The sequence below is a fragment of the Aquarana catesbeiana genome, linkage group LG03, assembly GCF_042186555.1.
Source record: "Aquarana catesbeiana isolate 2022-GZ linkage group LG03, ASM4218655v1, whole genome shotgun sequence".
NCBI classification, from domain to species: Eukaryota; Metazoa; Chordata; class Amphibia; order Anura; family Ranidae; genus Aquarana; species Aquarana catesbeiana.
In genome coordinates this window covers 154986600-155002427 of record NC_133326.1, presented here as the reverse complement: position 1 = coordinate 155002427, position 15828 = coordinate 154986600, and the positions used below count along the sequence as shown (strand labels likewise).

General features: G+C 41.8%; 1 protein-coding gene across 4 annotated transcripts in view; it reads left to right on the top strand.

The window, feature by feature from the left end:
• Nucleotides 1-15828, top strand: part of SFMBT2 (Scm like with four mbt domains 2) — a 254257-nt gene that overhangs the window by 91152 nt on the left and 147277 nt on the right. For all 4 annotated transcript variants that reach the window (XM_073619432.1, XM_073619433.1, XM_073619431.1 and 1 more), the window contains exon 2: nt 10935-11089. In XM_073619432.1, the coding sequence (XP_073475533.1) occupies nt 10981-11089 (109 nt within the window). In that variant the 5' untranslated portion in view covers nt 10935-10980. The remainder of the gene's footprint in view (nt 1-10934; nt 11090-15828) is intronic.

Here is a 15828-nt window from a genome sequence, read left to right as displayed (position 1 = left end):
GCCTCATATACACTACAGCTGCTAAACTGAAGTTTAGGAGCAGTTGGGCATTTTTTCCAGCAGCCCCTGTACTCTGCTCTCTTATCTTATCAGTACATGTACACATGAGTCGTTTATATTAGTTTCTAGGCAGTTGAGTTTAGAAGCATTTTTTGGAAAGCAAAAAAATGCATTCAGGATGGATGTTCAGAGGCATTTGAAAAGCCAAGTGCCTGTAACAGCTTGTAAATGCGTGTCAATATGGTAACTCGGGTTTAGCCACGTTTTGTTTACAGGCGTTTTTAATGGAGAAAAAATTTTGACTATTTGAAAAAAAAAATACCCTTCTAAACGCAAACACGGCGAAACGCGGTTAAACGCGAAATGTAAATGTGGCAAAACGGACGTTTTTAAATGTTGGTTACTATCTGTCAAGTTAAATCGTTCAGGAGAGGTTTCAAAACGTGCCTTGTACATTAAGCTATAGAGTCGGTTCACACTGAGGCAGCACGACTTGCAGCGCGACTGCCTCAGGCGACCTGCACACGACAGCAGCGACAACTTGCAAAACGACTTCTATATAGAAGTCAATGCAAGTCGCCTCAAGTCGCCCCCAAAGTAGTACAGGAACCTTTATCTAACTTGGAGCGACTTGAGTCGCTCCTATTAGAACGGTTCCATTGTACAGAATGGAACGCTACTTGTCAGGCGGCGAAGTCGCCTGACAAGTCGTCCCAGTGTGAACCGGCTCTCGTAGTAGTTTAGAGGCAGTTGAGGTTACAGGCATGTTTTTTAAAGCAGAAAAATTGCGTTCGGGGCTGTAGTTTACCAGCATTTCCAACGCCAAATGCTTGTAACCGCATGTAACCACGGTAAACTGTGTTTATGCGCGTTTGCAGTTATAAGCGTTTTCAAAGAGGAAAACATTTCTGATAATTTGTGAACATACAAAAAATAAAAAAAACCCACAAATTATACCGCATGCTAATGCGTGCATCAATGGATGAGTCCGGTAGCGACGAACCCTGGTCCTCTTACGCAATTTTCTATGTCTTGGGAGCCCCAGCAACAGCAACTTCAGGAGCATTTCCTCACACATGCTCCTGATGGGATCCATAGTGAAAACACAAAAAATAGGACCGCAATCTACAAGCACACTGCTCTCTCTTCTCTCACAGAATGGCTGGATTAGTTAATAATACTTGTTTTTCATGAATTGTGGACATTTGGGAGGGTCTCCTGAGGTTATCTTTAAAAAACACTTCTAATCACAAACGCTGTTAAATTTGGATAAACATGAAACGTAAAAGCTGTAAAACGGAAGTTTTTCACTGTCGGTTTCCAGCTGTCAAGTTTCCAGTGTTCAGAAAAGGTTTTCAACTGTCCTGTGTACATGAGCCCTAAGGCTTCATGAACATTGGACATTTGGCCATCTCTCCTAGACACCTTTCCTCCTGGCAGCAGCATTTTGGCAGAAAAAAATGCTTGACATGTGTACACGTGTCCAACAATGGCAGCCTCCATATTATCTTGTCTTCCTTCACTACCTAGTTAGTCACTGACCCAGAGCAAGCATGCAGCCAGGTCAAGCACTTACTAAGCAGTGGCATGGATGAAGATGAAAGCCCTTTAGTGTTACTTTACCCACAACAGTAAAATTAGTCTGTATATGCAGTAAAGCATGCTTGTTATACTCACTGTGGAACCTAAGGGGTTAATTCTCAGCATTGTGTATAAAGGCTGTTTGATCCTGTCTCCTCTGATCCTCCCCTTCTTCCACAGTCCCCAATCCATCTCCTGATCATACAGAGCCTTGAGGCACTCTGCTCAGTTTGATGTGCAATGCTAGAGTCTGATCCTCCTCTTCTTCCACTGATTAACCACTTAACAACCGGCCCATAGCCAAATGACGGCTACAGGGCGGTTGTTTAACTCTGGGAGGACGTCCAGGGACGTCCTCCCAGAATTCTGCTCTCGCGCGCCCCCTAGGTCGCGCACTCGAGAGCATCCGTGATCGCTGGGTCCAGAGGACCCGGCGCATCACAGATCCCGGTAAATGGCCGCTGATCGCGGCCGTTTACCATGTGATCGCTCCGTCAAATGACGGAGCGATCACATGTAAACAAACCGGCGTCATCTGATGACGTCGGTTCCTCTCCTCCCCCTCTCCTCCCCTCCTGTGTACCGATCGGTACACAGTGACCGAAGAGGCGGATGGATGGATGGCTGCAGCGTTGTGGGCTGCATCTGTAGTGCCCACAGCGCTGCACAGAGACATCCAGCCATCCATCCATCCATGCTCAGCCATCCCTACTACTCTGCATGCCCTGCAATGCTGTGCAATACTCTGCAATTCCCTCTGCAATACCCCGCAATACTCTGCCATACCCTGGAATACCCCGCAGTACTCTGCCATACCCTGCAATACCCCGCAATACTCTGCCATACCCCGCAATACTCTGCCATACCCCGCAATACCTCGCAATACTCTGCCATACCCTGCAATACCCCAAAATACTCTGCCATACCCCGCAATACTCTGCCATACCCTGGAATACCCCGCAATACTCTGCCATACCCTGGAATACTCTGCCATACCCCGCAATACTCTGCCATACCCCGCAATACTCTGCCATACCCCGCAATACCCCGCAATACCCCGCAATACTCCGCCATACCCCGCAATACTCTGCTATACCCCGCAATACCTCGCAATACTCTGCCATACCCTGCAATACCCCAAAATACTCTGCCATACCCCGCAATACTCTGCCATACCCTGGAATACCCCACAATACTCTGCCATACCCTGGAATACCCCACAATACTCTGCAATACCCCGAAATACTCTGCCATACCCTGCAATACCCCGAAATACTCTGCCATACCCTGCAATACCCTGAAATACCCCCGCAATACTCTGCCATACCCCGCAATACTCTGCCATACCCCGCAATACTTTGCCATACCCTGCGATACTCTGCCATACCCCGCAATACTCTGCCATACCCTGCAATACCCCGCAATACTCTGCCATACCCTGGAATACCCCGCAATACTCTGCCATACCCTGCAATACCCCGCAATACTCTGCCATACCCTGGAATACCCCGCAATACTCTGCCATACCCTGCAATACCCCGCAATACTCTGCCATACCCTGGAATACCCCGCAATACTCTGCCATACCCTGCAATACCCTGAAATATCCCGCAATACCCAGCCATACTCTGCAATACTCAGTGATACCCAGCCATACTCTGCCATACCCAGCCATGCTCTGCAATACCCCACAAAAATCTGCAATACTCTGCCATAACCCGCAATACTCTGCCATACCCAGCCATACTCTGCCATACCCAGCCATACTCTGCCATACCCAGCCATACTCTGCAATACTCGGTGATACCCAGCCATACTCTGCCATACCCAGTCATACTCGGCGATACTCTGCAATACCCAGCCATGCTCAGCCGTACCCAGCCTCTGTATGTGGCCAGGCTGTGGAAGTCTCACACATGTGGTATCGCCGTACTCAGGAATAGTAGGAGAATCTATTTTGGGGTGTCATTTTTGGTATATACATGCTATGTGTTAGAAATATTGTATAAATGGACAACTTTGTGTTAAAAAAAAAAAAAGCGTTTTAACCACTTCCCGCCTTCCGTCATACGACGTCCTTGACTTTGTGCGGGGATATCTGAATGATGGGTGCAGCTACAGGCATCATTCAGATATCATCTTTTTCAGCCGGCGATTCCCTACACCATAAGAATGATCGTAGCGGCTGTTACACTGCTTGATCGTTCTTACGGGAGGCGAGAGGGGACGCCCCCCTCCCGCCGCCCTCCGGTGCTTCTACCGACTCACCGCTATGATCGAAGCCAGGATCTTTTTTTTTTTTTTTTTTTTAATTTCAGGAACAGCCTAGAGGTGAGATGTGGGGTCTTATTGACCCCATATCTCACTGTAAAGAGGACCTGTCATGCCATATTCCTATTACAAGGGATGTTTACATTCCTTGTAATAGGAATAAAAGTGATCAAAAATTTTTTTTTTTGGAAAAAAGTGTCAAACTAAAATAAATAAAGTAAAATGAACAATAAAAAAAATAAAATTTTTTTAAAGCGCCCCTGTCCGTGTGCTCGCATGCAGAAGCGAACGCATACGTAAGTCCCGCCCACATATGAAAACGGTGTTCAAACCACACATGTGAGGTATCGCTGCGATCGGTAGAGCGAGAGCAATAATTTTGGCCCTAGACCTCCTCTGTAACTCAAAATTTGTAACCAGTAAAAAATTTTAAAGCGTCGCCTATGGGGATTTTTAAGTGGTGAAGTTTGGCGCCATTCCACAAGCGTGTGCAATTTTGAAAGGTGACATGTTAGGTATCTATTAACTCGGCGTAACTTCATCTTTCATATTATGCAAAAACATTGGGCTAACCTTACTGTTTTGTTTTTTTTTAAAGCAAAAAACAGTTTTTTTTCCAAAAAAAACGCGTTCCAAAAATTGCTGCGCAAATATCGTGCGAGATAAAAAGTTGCAATGACCGCTATTGTATTCTCTAGGGTCTTTGCTAAAAAAACATATACAATGTTTTGGGGTTCTATGTAATTTTCTAGCAAATAAATGATGATTTTTACATGTAGGAGAGAAATGTCAGAATTGGCCTGGGTGCTCCAGAACGCCTGAAGGTGCTCCCCTGCATGTTGGGCCTCTGTATGTGGCCACGCTGTGTAAAAGTCTCACACATGTGGTATCGCCATACTCGGGAGTAATAGCAGAATGTGTTTTGGGGTGTAATTTGTGGTATGCATATGCTGTGTGTGAGAAATAACCTGCTAATATGACAATTTTGTGAAAAAAAAAAAAAGAAAAAAAAAAAACTTGATTTTGCAAAGAATTGTGGGAAAAAATGACAACTTCAAAAAACTCATCATGCATCTTTCTAAATACCTTGAAATGTCTTCTTTCCAAAAAGGGGTAATTTGGGGGGTATTTTTCTGGCATGTTAGGGTCTCAAGAAATGAGATAGGCCGTCAGTACTTCAGGTGTGATCAATTTTCAGATATTGGTACCATAGCTTGTGGACGCTATAACTTTCACAAAGACCAAATAATATACACTAATTTGGGTTATTTTTACCAAAGATATGTAGCGGTATAAATTTTGGCCAAAATATATGAAGAAAAATTACTAATTTTCAAAATTTTATAACAGAAATGAAGAAAAATTTATTTTTTTACAGATTTTTCGGTCTTTTTTCTTTTATAGCGCAAAAAATAAAGAACCCAGCGGTGATTAAATACCACCAAAAGAAAGCTCTATTTGTGTGAAAAAAAGGACAAAAAATTCATATAGATACAGTGTTGCATGATTGAGTAATTGTCATTCAAAATGTGAGAGCACCAAAAGCTGAAAATTGGTCTGGTTATTAAGGGGGTTTAAGTGCCCAGTGGTCAAGTAGTTAAAAAAAAAAAAAACTGATATTTACATAGTCAGTGGCTGGGCTGCACATGCTCAGTTTGGTGTGTTTTGCTAGAGAGTTTTTTTTTCTTGGGAGGGTGCATGTGATCAGCACAGGGCCAATCAGCACTATCCAGACATGTCCAGACAGAGGATCAGGGGACAATGAAAACTCCTACAAGCTTTACTAGGAATTGATAGAAGTCACAAGATTGCTATATACTGCTCATGAGAAAAGGTATTTAGCAGTTATATTAACTAAAATAATTTCATTTCCATGTTCTGTGTACTGTGGGAGACCAGATATAGTAAGTAAATGCAGGCTTCTGGGTTTAGTAACACTTTAAACGGAATAAAGAGTTCCCCATCCACACAACCAAGGTGAATGAAGACAGGAGAGACCCCCACTATGCCAACATCCAATAATTATATGAAAGGATTGAATGAGTTGAAAACTCGATCAAAACATGGTGGACGTTATCGGCACAACATGAGGCAATAATTGATAAAAATATAAAGTCTTTATTACAAATAACTAAAATCACATATGACAGACAAAAACACCCTACTGGCAAGGTCTACAAACACCCAATAAAGTAGACATAGAGGTTAGGATCTAAATATAATGTAATAATAATTGTATAAACATTAAGTGTGTAAGGATATCAATAAGTAGAATCCATGGACTCCCTCATGTCTTCTTGTCAAAGCGTTTCGCAATTTTGTTTTTATCTGGCATATGTGATTCTAATTATTTGTAATAAAGACTTTATATGTTTATCAATTATTGCCTCGTGTTGTGCCGATAAAATCCGCCATGTTTTGATCCAGTTTTCAACTCATTCAATCCTTTCATACAAGGTGAATGAAAGAATCCTCCCTGCTGCCCTAATATATTCAGTGGGACTCCTCTGTCAGAATAGACTAATCAGCGCTGCAGCTGATTGGCTACATTAGCTGATCGAATGAGAATTTTCTAACATTCCCGTTCAAGAGAAGCCGATTGTTAGGTCAACTTATCTCTAACAGGAACTAACAGGATCTCGAATAGGTGGATTGAATTGGCCGGATTTCAAACCAACTATGGCCAGCTTTAGAGTTTGCTCCTTTAAAAAAAATCCAAAAAAAAAATCAAGAACGTATTTTTTAGGATGAATATATCTGTAATTACAGCTAGCCTAATAATCGGTCCTTGCAGGTCCTGATGCTTGAGCTTTGTTGCTAGTAAAGCTATTCAATGACCCTGCAGGGAAGCATTGAAGCTAAAATGACTCATAATGGAGGACAATAGTTTACAGTGACAGATAACTAGGTTCCGCACAATATCAAGCACATATTTTACCCTGAGTCAGTCTGCATTTTAGGTGTAATGGCTTTTTAATCTGCACACTTCAAGCATTACATCAATGCAGCGCTCAATAACGTAGTGATGTATCCTTGTCGGAATAATGAGAGCTTTTCACAACTCCTTATATTATGCCACTTAACTGCATACCTTCTTGTAAACCCTATTTATATTTGTACCCCAGAGTTCAATTTAAGGTGATGGATAGAGTGCTGCTGAGTTAATACACAAGCACTCCCAGCAGCCACACTCTATCTGTCCTTGATGTCAGGCTGAGAGGAGAAATGCACACATTACAAATAGCACTCTTGTGTGAATAGACTACATACATTTCATTTGAACATTTGATGTACAATCTGTACATTATTATAGCCCAGAGGGAACCGTAAATATTCCTTAGAACACCTTTCCGTTTATGTCTGCTAACCAACCAATGTGATGTTGCACCCACAAAGTCTGCCCTTGTAAAATAACGTTTTAGAAAACCTAAAAGTGTTATTCATTTTGATGTTGTGGCTTTCTGACAGATTGTGCTTCACAAGGGGTTAGGTTTAGAAGACTATTACGGGCTTGTTTATTTAGATGTAGCAGTGATCTGTGGATCATGCTGTTCATAGACTGGAGAGATTAATTTGGGTTTAGGTCAGCTAACGTCGGCATCTCCGTGTACGCTCACCAGCTACTTTATTATGTACACCTGCTCAGTTGCTTGGTAACATAAATTGCTAATCAGTCAATGACATGGCAGCAACTCAATGCATTTAGGTATCTAGACGCGGTGAAGACAACTTGCTGGAGTTTAAACTGAGCATCAGAATCGGGAAGAAAGGGGATTTAAGTGACTTTGAACGTGGCATGGTTGTCAGTGCCAGATGGGCTGGTCTGAGTATTTCAAAAACTGCTGATCTACTGGGGTTTTCACTCACAACCATCTCTAGGGTTTTCCAGACAATGGTCCGAAAAAGAGAAAATATCCAGTGAGTGGCAGCCATGTGGACAAAAATGCCCTGTTGCTGTCAGAGGTCAGAGGAGAATGGGCAGACTGGTTTGAGATGATAGAAAGGCAACAGTAGCTCAAATAACCACTTGTTACAACCAAGGTATGCAGAATACCATCTCTGAATGCACAACACATCGAACCTTGAAGCAGCGGAAGACCACACCAGGTGCCACTCCTGTCAAATTGGACAACAGAAAATTGGAAAAACATTACCTGGTCTGATGAGTTTTGATTTCAGCTGCGACATTCAGATGGTAGGGTCAGAATTTGGTGAAAACAACATGAAAGCATGGATCCATCCTGCCTTGTATCAATGGTTCAGGCTGGTGGTGTGATGGTGTGGGGGATATTTTCTTGGCACACTTTGCCTCCCTTAGTACCAATTAAGCATCGTTTAAAAGCCACAGCCTACCTGAGTATTGTTGCTGACCAGGTCTACCCTTTATGACTACAGTGTACTCATCTTCTGATGGCTACTTCCGGCAGGATAATGTCACAAAGCTCAAATCATATCAAACTGGTTTCTTGGAAATGACAATACATTCACTGTACTCCAGTGGCCTCCACAGTCACCAGATCTCATTCCAATAGAGAACCTTCGGGATGTGGTGGAATAGGACATTCTCATCATGGATGTGCAGCTGACAAATCTGCAGCAACTACGTGATGCTATCATACGTGATATGGACCAAAATCTCTGAGGAATGTTTCCAACACCTTGTTGAATTTATGTCACGAAGAATTAAGGCAGTTCTGAAGGCAAAAGTGGGTCCAACCCAGTAGTAACACGATGTCCTTAATAAAGTGGTTGGTGAGTGTATATTAGGGTGGAACTATTTGGTAAGAGGATTGATTGTGTGGATGGGTCTTTTCTGTACCTGTGGAAAGACATATAACTTTGCAGTTTACAACAAGTCTACAAAGGTTCTCGATTATACAGGTCATGTATGACTAGTAGTAGTAGTTAGTCACTTTCAACTGGACTTATGTGTAATGTTAAAAATGTTTTATCAAAGAGAAGAAAAGTCACCGCTCACCCAGTGCATTAGTGTGTAGGTGAATTTCTGTCTCTCCAGCAACATAAGGAATTAATCCACATGTTCTGATCCTTGATAGTCCCTTTGCTTTTGCTTGATCTTGCAGATGTTTTAACAGTAGCCCAGTCTAAGTAGCCACAAACATTTATAGCTCTCCTGATTTGTCTTTGTCTTTGGAATCTGCGATTGTTTTCTACCATCTCAGCCCAATGTTCTGTTTATCTAAAGCATGTTTTAAATGGGGGGGAATTCCCTTAATTTTCAGGGATTTCCTCTCATTTCCTGTTTTAGCTATGGGACAGGAAATGAAGGGAAAGTTCCCCTATGGGATACAGATGGCAAAAATAAACCTTACAGCGGTTATAACCCTCCCTCATGCTATCCATAATGAAAAAAACATTTTTAGCCTATAGTTTTATTTTAACAAACCATATGCCCTGAGCTGCTCTTACTTCCATTCAGGTCCCACGCAAATCCCTCTGTCCTTTTTCTCTCCTCTCCAGTGGCAGCTGGTGGTTTGTTTCTTGGGGGGGTGGCAAAAAACCACCACCCACCCCCCACGCTCGCTGTCTGCCAGTCGGTCCAGCACTTATCCCATCCAGGTGGTGGGGAGCGGGCAGAAGGCATCAGGTAGCTGCTCCTGTCTCCTCTCCTCCATCATAGTGTAACACCCTTGGGTGGACTCGGTTCGCAGTGCTCTGCGCCCCAAGCCCACCCTATTTTGAAGTCTATTAGAGCCCCCCCAGTGGAATCCATGCATCTGGCATATTGGAAGGGACCGGACGCATGAATGGGGGGGCGGCGCCCATGTGCCCTTAATGGACGGGCCCCTGCTCCTGTCTAACCCCTCCTTTGCCCCTTTTTTCCCATCCCTTACAATAGTTTGACATGGATATAATTGCATGAACATTTTGTTATACTGTAGAGTGTAGACACTATGACCTTGGCATTCAAACATGCTCTATTATCTACATCCATTCTGTTCCTGCTCACTTTTACTCAACAAAGTACATCCCGTACAATATTGTACCTTTTTAAGGTCATTTTTGAATGTTCCTTCTGCCAGTTTGAGGTCATGTCATCAGATTCTTGATCCTGACTTTAAGCTGGATACTCTCTGATCATGGAGCAATGTTTTCTGCAAGACTGCTAAGCATTTCATATTTGTACCTGAGAGTGTTGGGTTTTTTTCACTTTAGGTTCCCTATGAATTGATGCCAGGGACAGTTAGGTAGAGAGCATTTTTAGAAGGAGGTGATTGGTAGTGGCCCCCTCCCTACTCTACAGCTATACATTAAAAGGTTTAAAAATGTATGGAGAGCTTAGGAAAAACATAGGAATAGAGGACATAACACATAGCTTAGGACCAGCACTGGGTCCCAGGATTCATTTAAAAAATGTACAGACTTATCAGATCTGCCAGCCATTCTACGTGATTTTAGTGGAAACAATGGGGGGGTTATTTACTAAAGGAAAATCCACTTTGCACTGCAAGTGCACTTGGAAGTAAAGTCGCTGTAGATCCGAGGGGGGCATGCAAGGAAAAAACAGCATTTTAGCTTGCACATGATTGGATGATAAAATCAGCAGAGCTTCCACTCATTTCAGATCTACATCTTAGATTTAGAGCGACTGCACTTCCAAGTGCACTTTCAGTGCAGAGTGGATTTGCCTTTGGTAAATAACCCCCAATGTGTTTTTTAGGTCCTAAAGAATGTCAAACCAACCCTTCTGACACCTAAAGCCAGGCCAAGAATGTTGAGCTCTGCTCCTTTCATTTGGGACAGGTTACACTCTCATGTTAAAATAGTAAATTTGAATAAAGGAACATTTTTTTCTCTTGAAAATGACTGTGTGAATTACTGTTCTTCAGTCTCAGTGTATGCAGAGATTCCACTGGAATATTGGAGGATCTTAATTTAGTAAAACAAAATGTAATGACATTTTATTACAGCCATGCATGATATTAGCAAGAAGCCTAATGTTATACTGAAAATGACAAGCTACTGTACAATATCTATATTTCGAAATCGTGCTTGCTATGTGTTTTGAATTAAGTTCATTTGCTAAATTATTTTGACCTTTCTTTTTTATGTTCTTTTAGAAATAAATTGCACTAGGATGAACTAGAAAAAGAATGAAAATCTGCAATGATGGAGAATAGGACTTCAGGCATTCAAGTAAACGCAGATAAGACAAATCTCTCTATGGAAAAATCCAACAGCCCAGTTTATGGCAGCCGAGAACTGATTGGTTCAGGTAAGCTTCTGGCAAGCAAAACATTTACTGCACTACATAATACATTAAAGCTGAATGTTGGACAAATATTTTTGCTTAGTTAAACTACATACGTATATATATAAACTGTCTCACCGGCCAAAATTTGTGCAATTCTGTTCAGACATTCTTGTGGTCAAGTTGCTCTTGAGATCTAGCATTTTTTGGCACTAACCTCACCATTAGAGTCAAACAACACAGCTTGGTCAAAGATGAAGCACAGCATATGATTGGCAAGGAAGTAGAAGGACCACTGTGATGAAGTTTTCTCTAAGCTTTTTCCACATTCTCCTCATTTTGGCACGGTCCCTGTGTTAAATGGGTAGCACTGTGCAATCCAGTAGAGCCTTATTAGTGCTATATACTGACCCTCCCTCTTCTAGTCTTTAGTTCCACTGTGTAAAAGATAACGAGAAGCAAACATAAAAACAGATACAGGTAATTATTTTAATATAAATATATTTACAGCAGCGCTAGTAATGTGAACATAACTAATATATCTTCCACCACTGTGCCTGAAAAGAGAGTCCCATATATATAGCTTCACAAAACCAATCTGCTTGCTGTAGATGTAAGACTCGTGTGAGGGTCAGATCAAACACCATCACCACTTTTACATCAAAGGTGTACCAGATGGATGGACCCTGAAGTACAGAGGTTAGTATTCACATGAGTATGGTACAGTCCCCATACAGAATTTATGAAGGGATAACAGCCACTACTTCCATTTCCAGTATGCCATTGAACTACCGATGTCACAACAGGACATCCTCAGGGGCTCAGGTACAGGTAAAAAAAAATAAAAAGATTTAACAATTTATTATGGAAAATGTAGCTTATTTAAATGGCAATTATGTATAGCTGGTCGGAATTTGGCTTTACAACTATTTAGGGCACGTTCACACTGTTCACATGCCAAGTGCTTTATTATAGGAAGAGGCCATCTGTGAGCTTTTGCTAGCAGTGAGCTGAGATTAGGGAAGAGTGTGATGCATTTTTTTAAACTTTATTTGAAGTGTCACAAAGTTACACTTTAATTACCGTATTTATTGGCTTATAACACGCATAGACGTATAACACGCACCTCAATTTTAGGAGGGAAGTTTAAGGAAAAAAAACCTTACATTTTAAATAAAGAACTTTGAAACAAAATTAGGGTCACAGCTCATCAATGCACCCTGCTCAATGCCCATCTGCAGCCTCCAAATTGCCCATCAATGCAGCCTGTTCAGTGCCCATCTGCAGCCATTAAATTACCCAACAATGCAGCCTGTTCAGTGCCCATCTGCAGCCATTAAATTACCCAACAATGCACCCTGTTCAGTGCCCATCTGCAGCCATTAAGTTGCCCAACAATGCAGCCTGTTCAGTGCCCATCTGCAGCCATTAAGTTGCCCAACAATGCAGCCTGTTCAGTGCCCATCTGCATCCATTAAATTGCCCAACAATGCAGCCTGTTCAGTGCCCATCTGCAGCCATTAAGTTGCCCAACAATGCAGCCTGTTCAGTGCCCATCTGCAGTCATTAAATTGACCAACAATGCAGCCTGTTCAGTGCCCATCTGCAGTCATTAAATTGACCAACAATGCAGCCTGTTCAGTGCCCATCTGCAGTCATTAAATTGACCAACAATGCAGCCTGTTCAGTGCCCATCTGCAGTCATTAAATTGACCAACAATGCAGCCTGTTCAGTGCCCATCTGCAGCTTCACCTTTCCTCTCCTGTGTACCCGGCGCTCCGTCATGCACAGCCACGTCTCCTGGCCCTGCTTATATGATAGACAGAACAGAGGCCCAATGCAGGGCCAGGAGGCGTGGCTGTGAGTGACGGAGCGCTGGGTACACAGGAGATCGCGGCTCTATGTAATTCAGCAGCGCTCACTCCTCTTCCCTCAGAGACAGCAGGGATCGGTGTATAACACGCACACACGATTTTCCCCTGATTTTAAGGGGAAAAAAGTTCGTGTTATACGCCGATAAATACGGTATTCCTCTGCACAGCAGTGTAGTGTACTGTGCTTTTGTGCGGTGACATATGGTGCCTTCCTGTGCACTGTGGTAAAATGCTATATGTCTGAATTTTACCATAGCTCACCCCACCATACCTGCTCACTGGCATTTATCCAGCGTGGACAAAGCCTAGTCACAACTTCATATGTGAACAGCCCTTAATACTATTTGTTGCACAACTTGAATTTTTTAAAAATTTCCTGTTGGAATTTACATTTTTTTCAAAGATCTGTAGTTTTCATGTTTTGATCAATATAGTGATACCTCTAAAAAGTACAATTTCAGGTAAAACTGGTATTATAAGGTTAATAGTTGTCATAATTGCAATCCTACTGCCAACTGTCATTAGCTATGGGGGAAAGAGCTTTCCAACTCATTTCTTCAGAATGTAAATACCTTGCAATTGACATTGAAACCGTTTCAGATTTTATTTTAATGTAAGGGGGAAGGTCCATTTCTCTTTAAAGTGTTTTTAAATCCTCAGTTTAAAGTACTTTCAGTAGTTTATTTAATCACCTACTGAGTATGCAGCTTCTTTATATTTTAATCCATGTCTCAGTTTAGGCTGGTGCCGTGACCTCTGCCATAGGTTTCCACACAGTGTGTGTTGCATTTTTTAAACAGAGTGGTTCCATTTGTCCTGCAACATCCTATGAAACCACGCTTGCATGCAAGGACTAGCGTTGTGTCTCCCTACACTGTGTTCATCAATCGAAACACACAACCCCAGAGCCTAGAATGGCAAGGCACTCTCTTGCTCCTCCCTCCTTTTCCCTCCTCTCTTTTTTAAAGCCGGCCATAGATGGAGCATTTTTCTTTCCTGCAACCACAGGCTGCAGGAAAGAAAATCACTCAATTTCCCCATCATCACAGTCAGTGTTGATGGGGAAATCTCTCCCGCAGAGCCATTGTGTTCGGGGGAGCCATCCCTGCTTGGAGAACACAGCTAGCGGCTACAATAGCTGTGAGCAGTAATCGCATGTAAAATCCAACAGGCTGGTTGTACCCCAAATTGATCGATTGTTTAACTTGGGTACATTCAGCTTCCCCATACATGGTTTAAATCTCAGCCGGTCCCTGCTGAACCGGCTAAGATTCAAGCCGTCTATGACCATCTTAAGCTAAAAGACTGGCTGGAGACTTCACTGTCCACTAATAACTCTCCCCTATGAAGATGTGAAGTTCAGGGAAGCCGCACTGAGAGAACAGAAGCCATAAGCAGATTATAAACTGCACATTCTGGGGTAAAAATTTTAGCAAAAACTTTACTGTGGAATGCTTATTTTATTGAGCTCCATGTGCTAAACTACAAAATGCTGAGGCAGATCGGAAGACAGAAGGTAGAAACACCACACACCAGAACCCTCTGGTTCCGGTGTACGGCGTTCCTACCTTCTGTCTTCTAATCTGTTTCAGCTAGCCTGGATGAGCTTGTTTGAACATCGCCACCTGATCTGTGCTTTGGACTGCGGGGGGGGGAGTTTTGTAGCGCTTTGACTGGGGCTCCTTTTTGTATATGGGTCACAATAAAAATGACTGAGGGTTACTGAGGGTTTAATACTACTTCAAAGAAAAATAAATATAGATAAATAAATAGAAAGCAGGTTTACCTCTTCTCTACTTAGTTTAAAACAAAAAAAATAAGTTTATGTACAATACAGACATATCCTGTACTAGGAGTAGAACAAGGAAGTCTAACCCAACCAATCAAGGTACTTGAATCAGAAAAGGGCTGGCGACTCGGATAAATAAATAAAAGTCCTTTATTGGGTTACATGGGTACACGGGTACAGGCTGACGCGTTTCGGCTAAGAAGCCTTCATCAAAGCATTCAAGGTCTAATTAAGGTATAAGAGTCCCCATAGACCTCAGATATTTTCATTATGTATCTGTGATTTAGTAAAAACTCATCCAATATCTTTGGGTACTTTCTTGGCTTTATCTAACCTGTCTACCTACATAGGACAGCTAAAATATTAGTAAATCACTCTTTAACTTTTCAAAAGTAGAAGATATCTTGTGGTGTCTGCTTTTATAGGCAGAATTTTTGATGTAAAATAGCCAAGAGGTTCAGTTTGATCTAGTAGGCGAACAGTAAAAAAACTTGTATGATAAACAGAGTAAAAAAAAAAAAAAGAAAATATAGCTATAAAATATATTTTTACAGTCTTTGTGCATTTAGTCATACTATTTGTAGAATTCTGTGATTTCACAGAATATATTGCATAATAAAGTAAAAGTCACATTTAGGTTAGGAATAATGGTGTACTTGTTTGGAAGGAGTGTGCTGTGATTAGCAAATGTTGCAGCATAAAAGCCATAGGGGTTAGTTGTATCTGAGCAAAAAGAACACAAGTGCTGTATAGTAAGAGGAATAAGATGTTACCGCAGCAGATCTAAACACAATAAAACTGTGTGAATGTTATATATGTATTCACAGAGGAAGCAAAATCACTCATGCACATCAATATCCATATTTTTTTTAAATATCTAGGATTTTGATCCCTACTTGTTATTTACATGATCATTTGCAGTTCATCCGCCATTCATGACATTGCTTTAATATGCCAGTTGTCACTTTTTGCTGTCAATGTTATAATTTCTTATATTTTGTTTACAGTCACTGACAGCAGCAATTGCTACCTCTAATTGATTGGCCGAGCTAGCTGTCACTTTTTTAATGTATTGGATAATTTCCTATTTGCTTGAGTA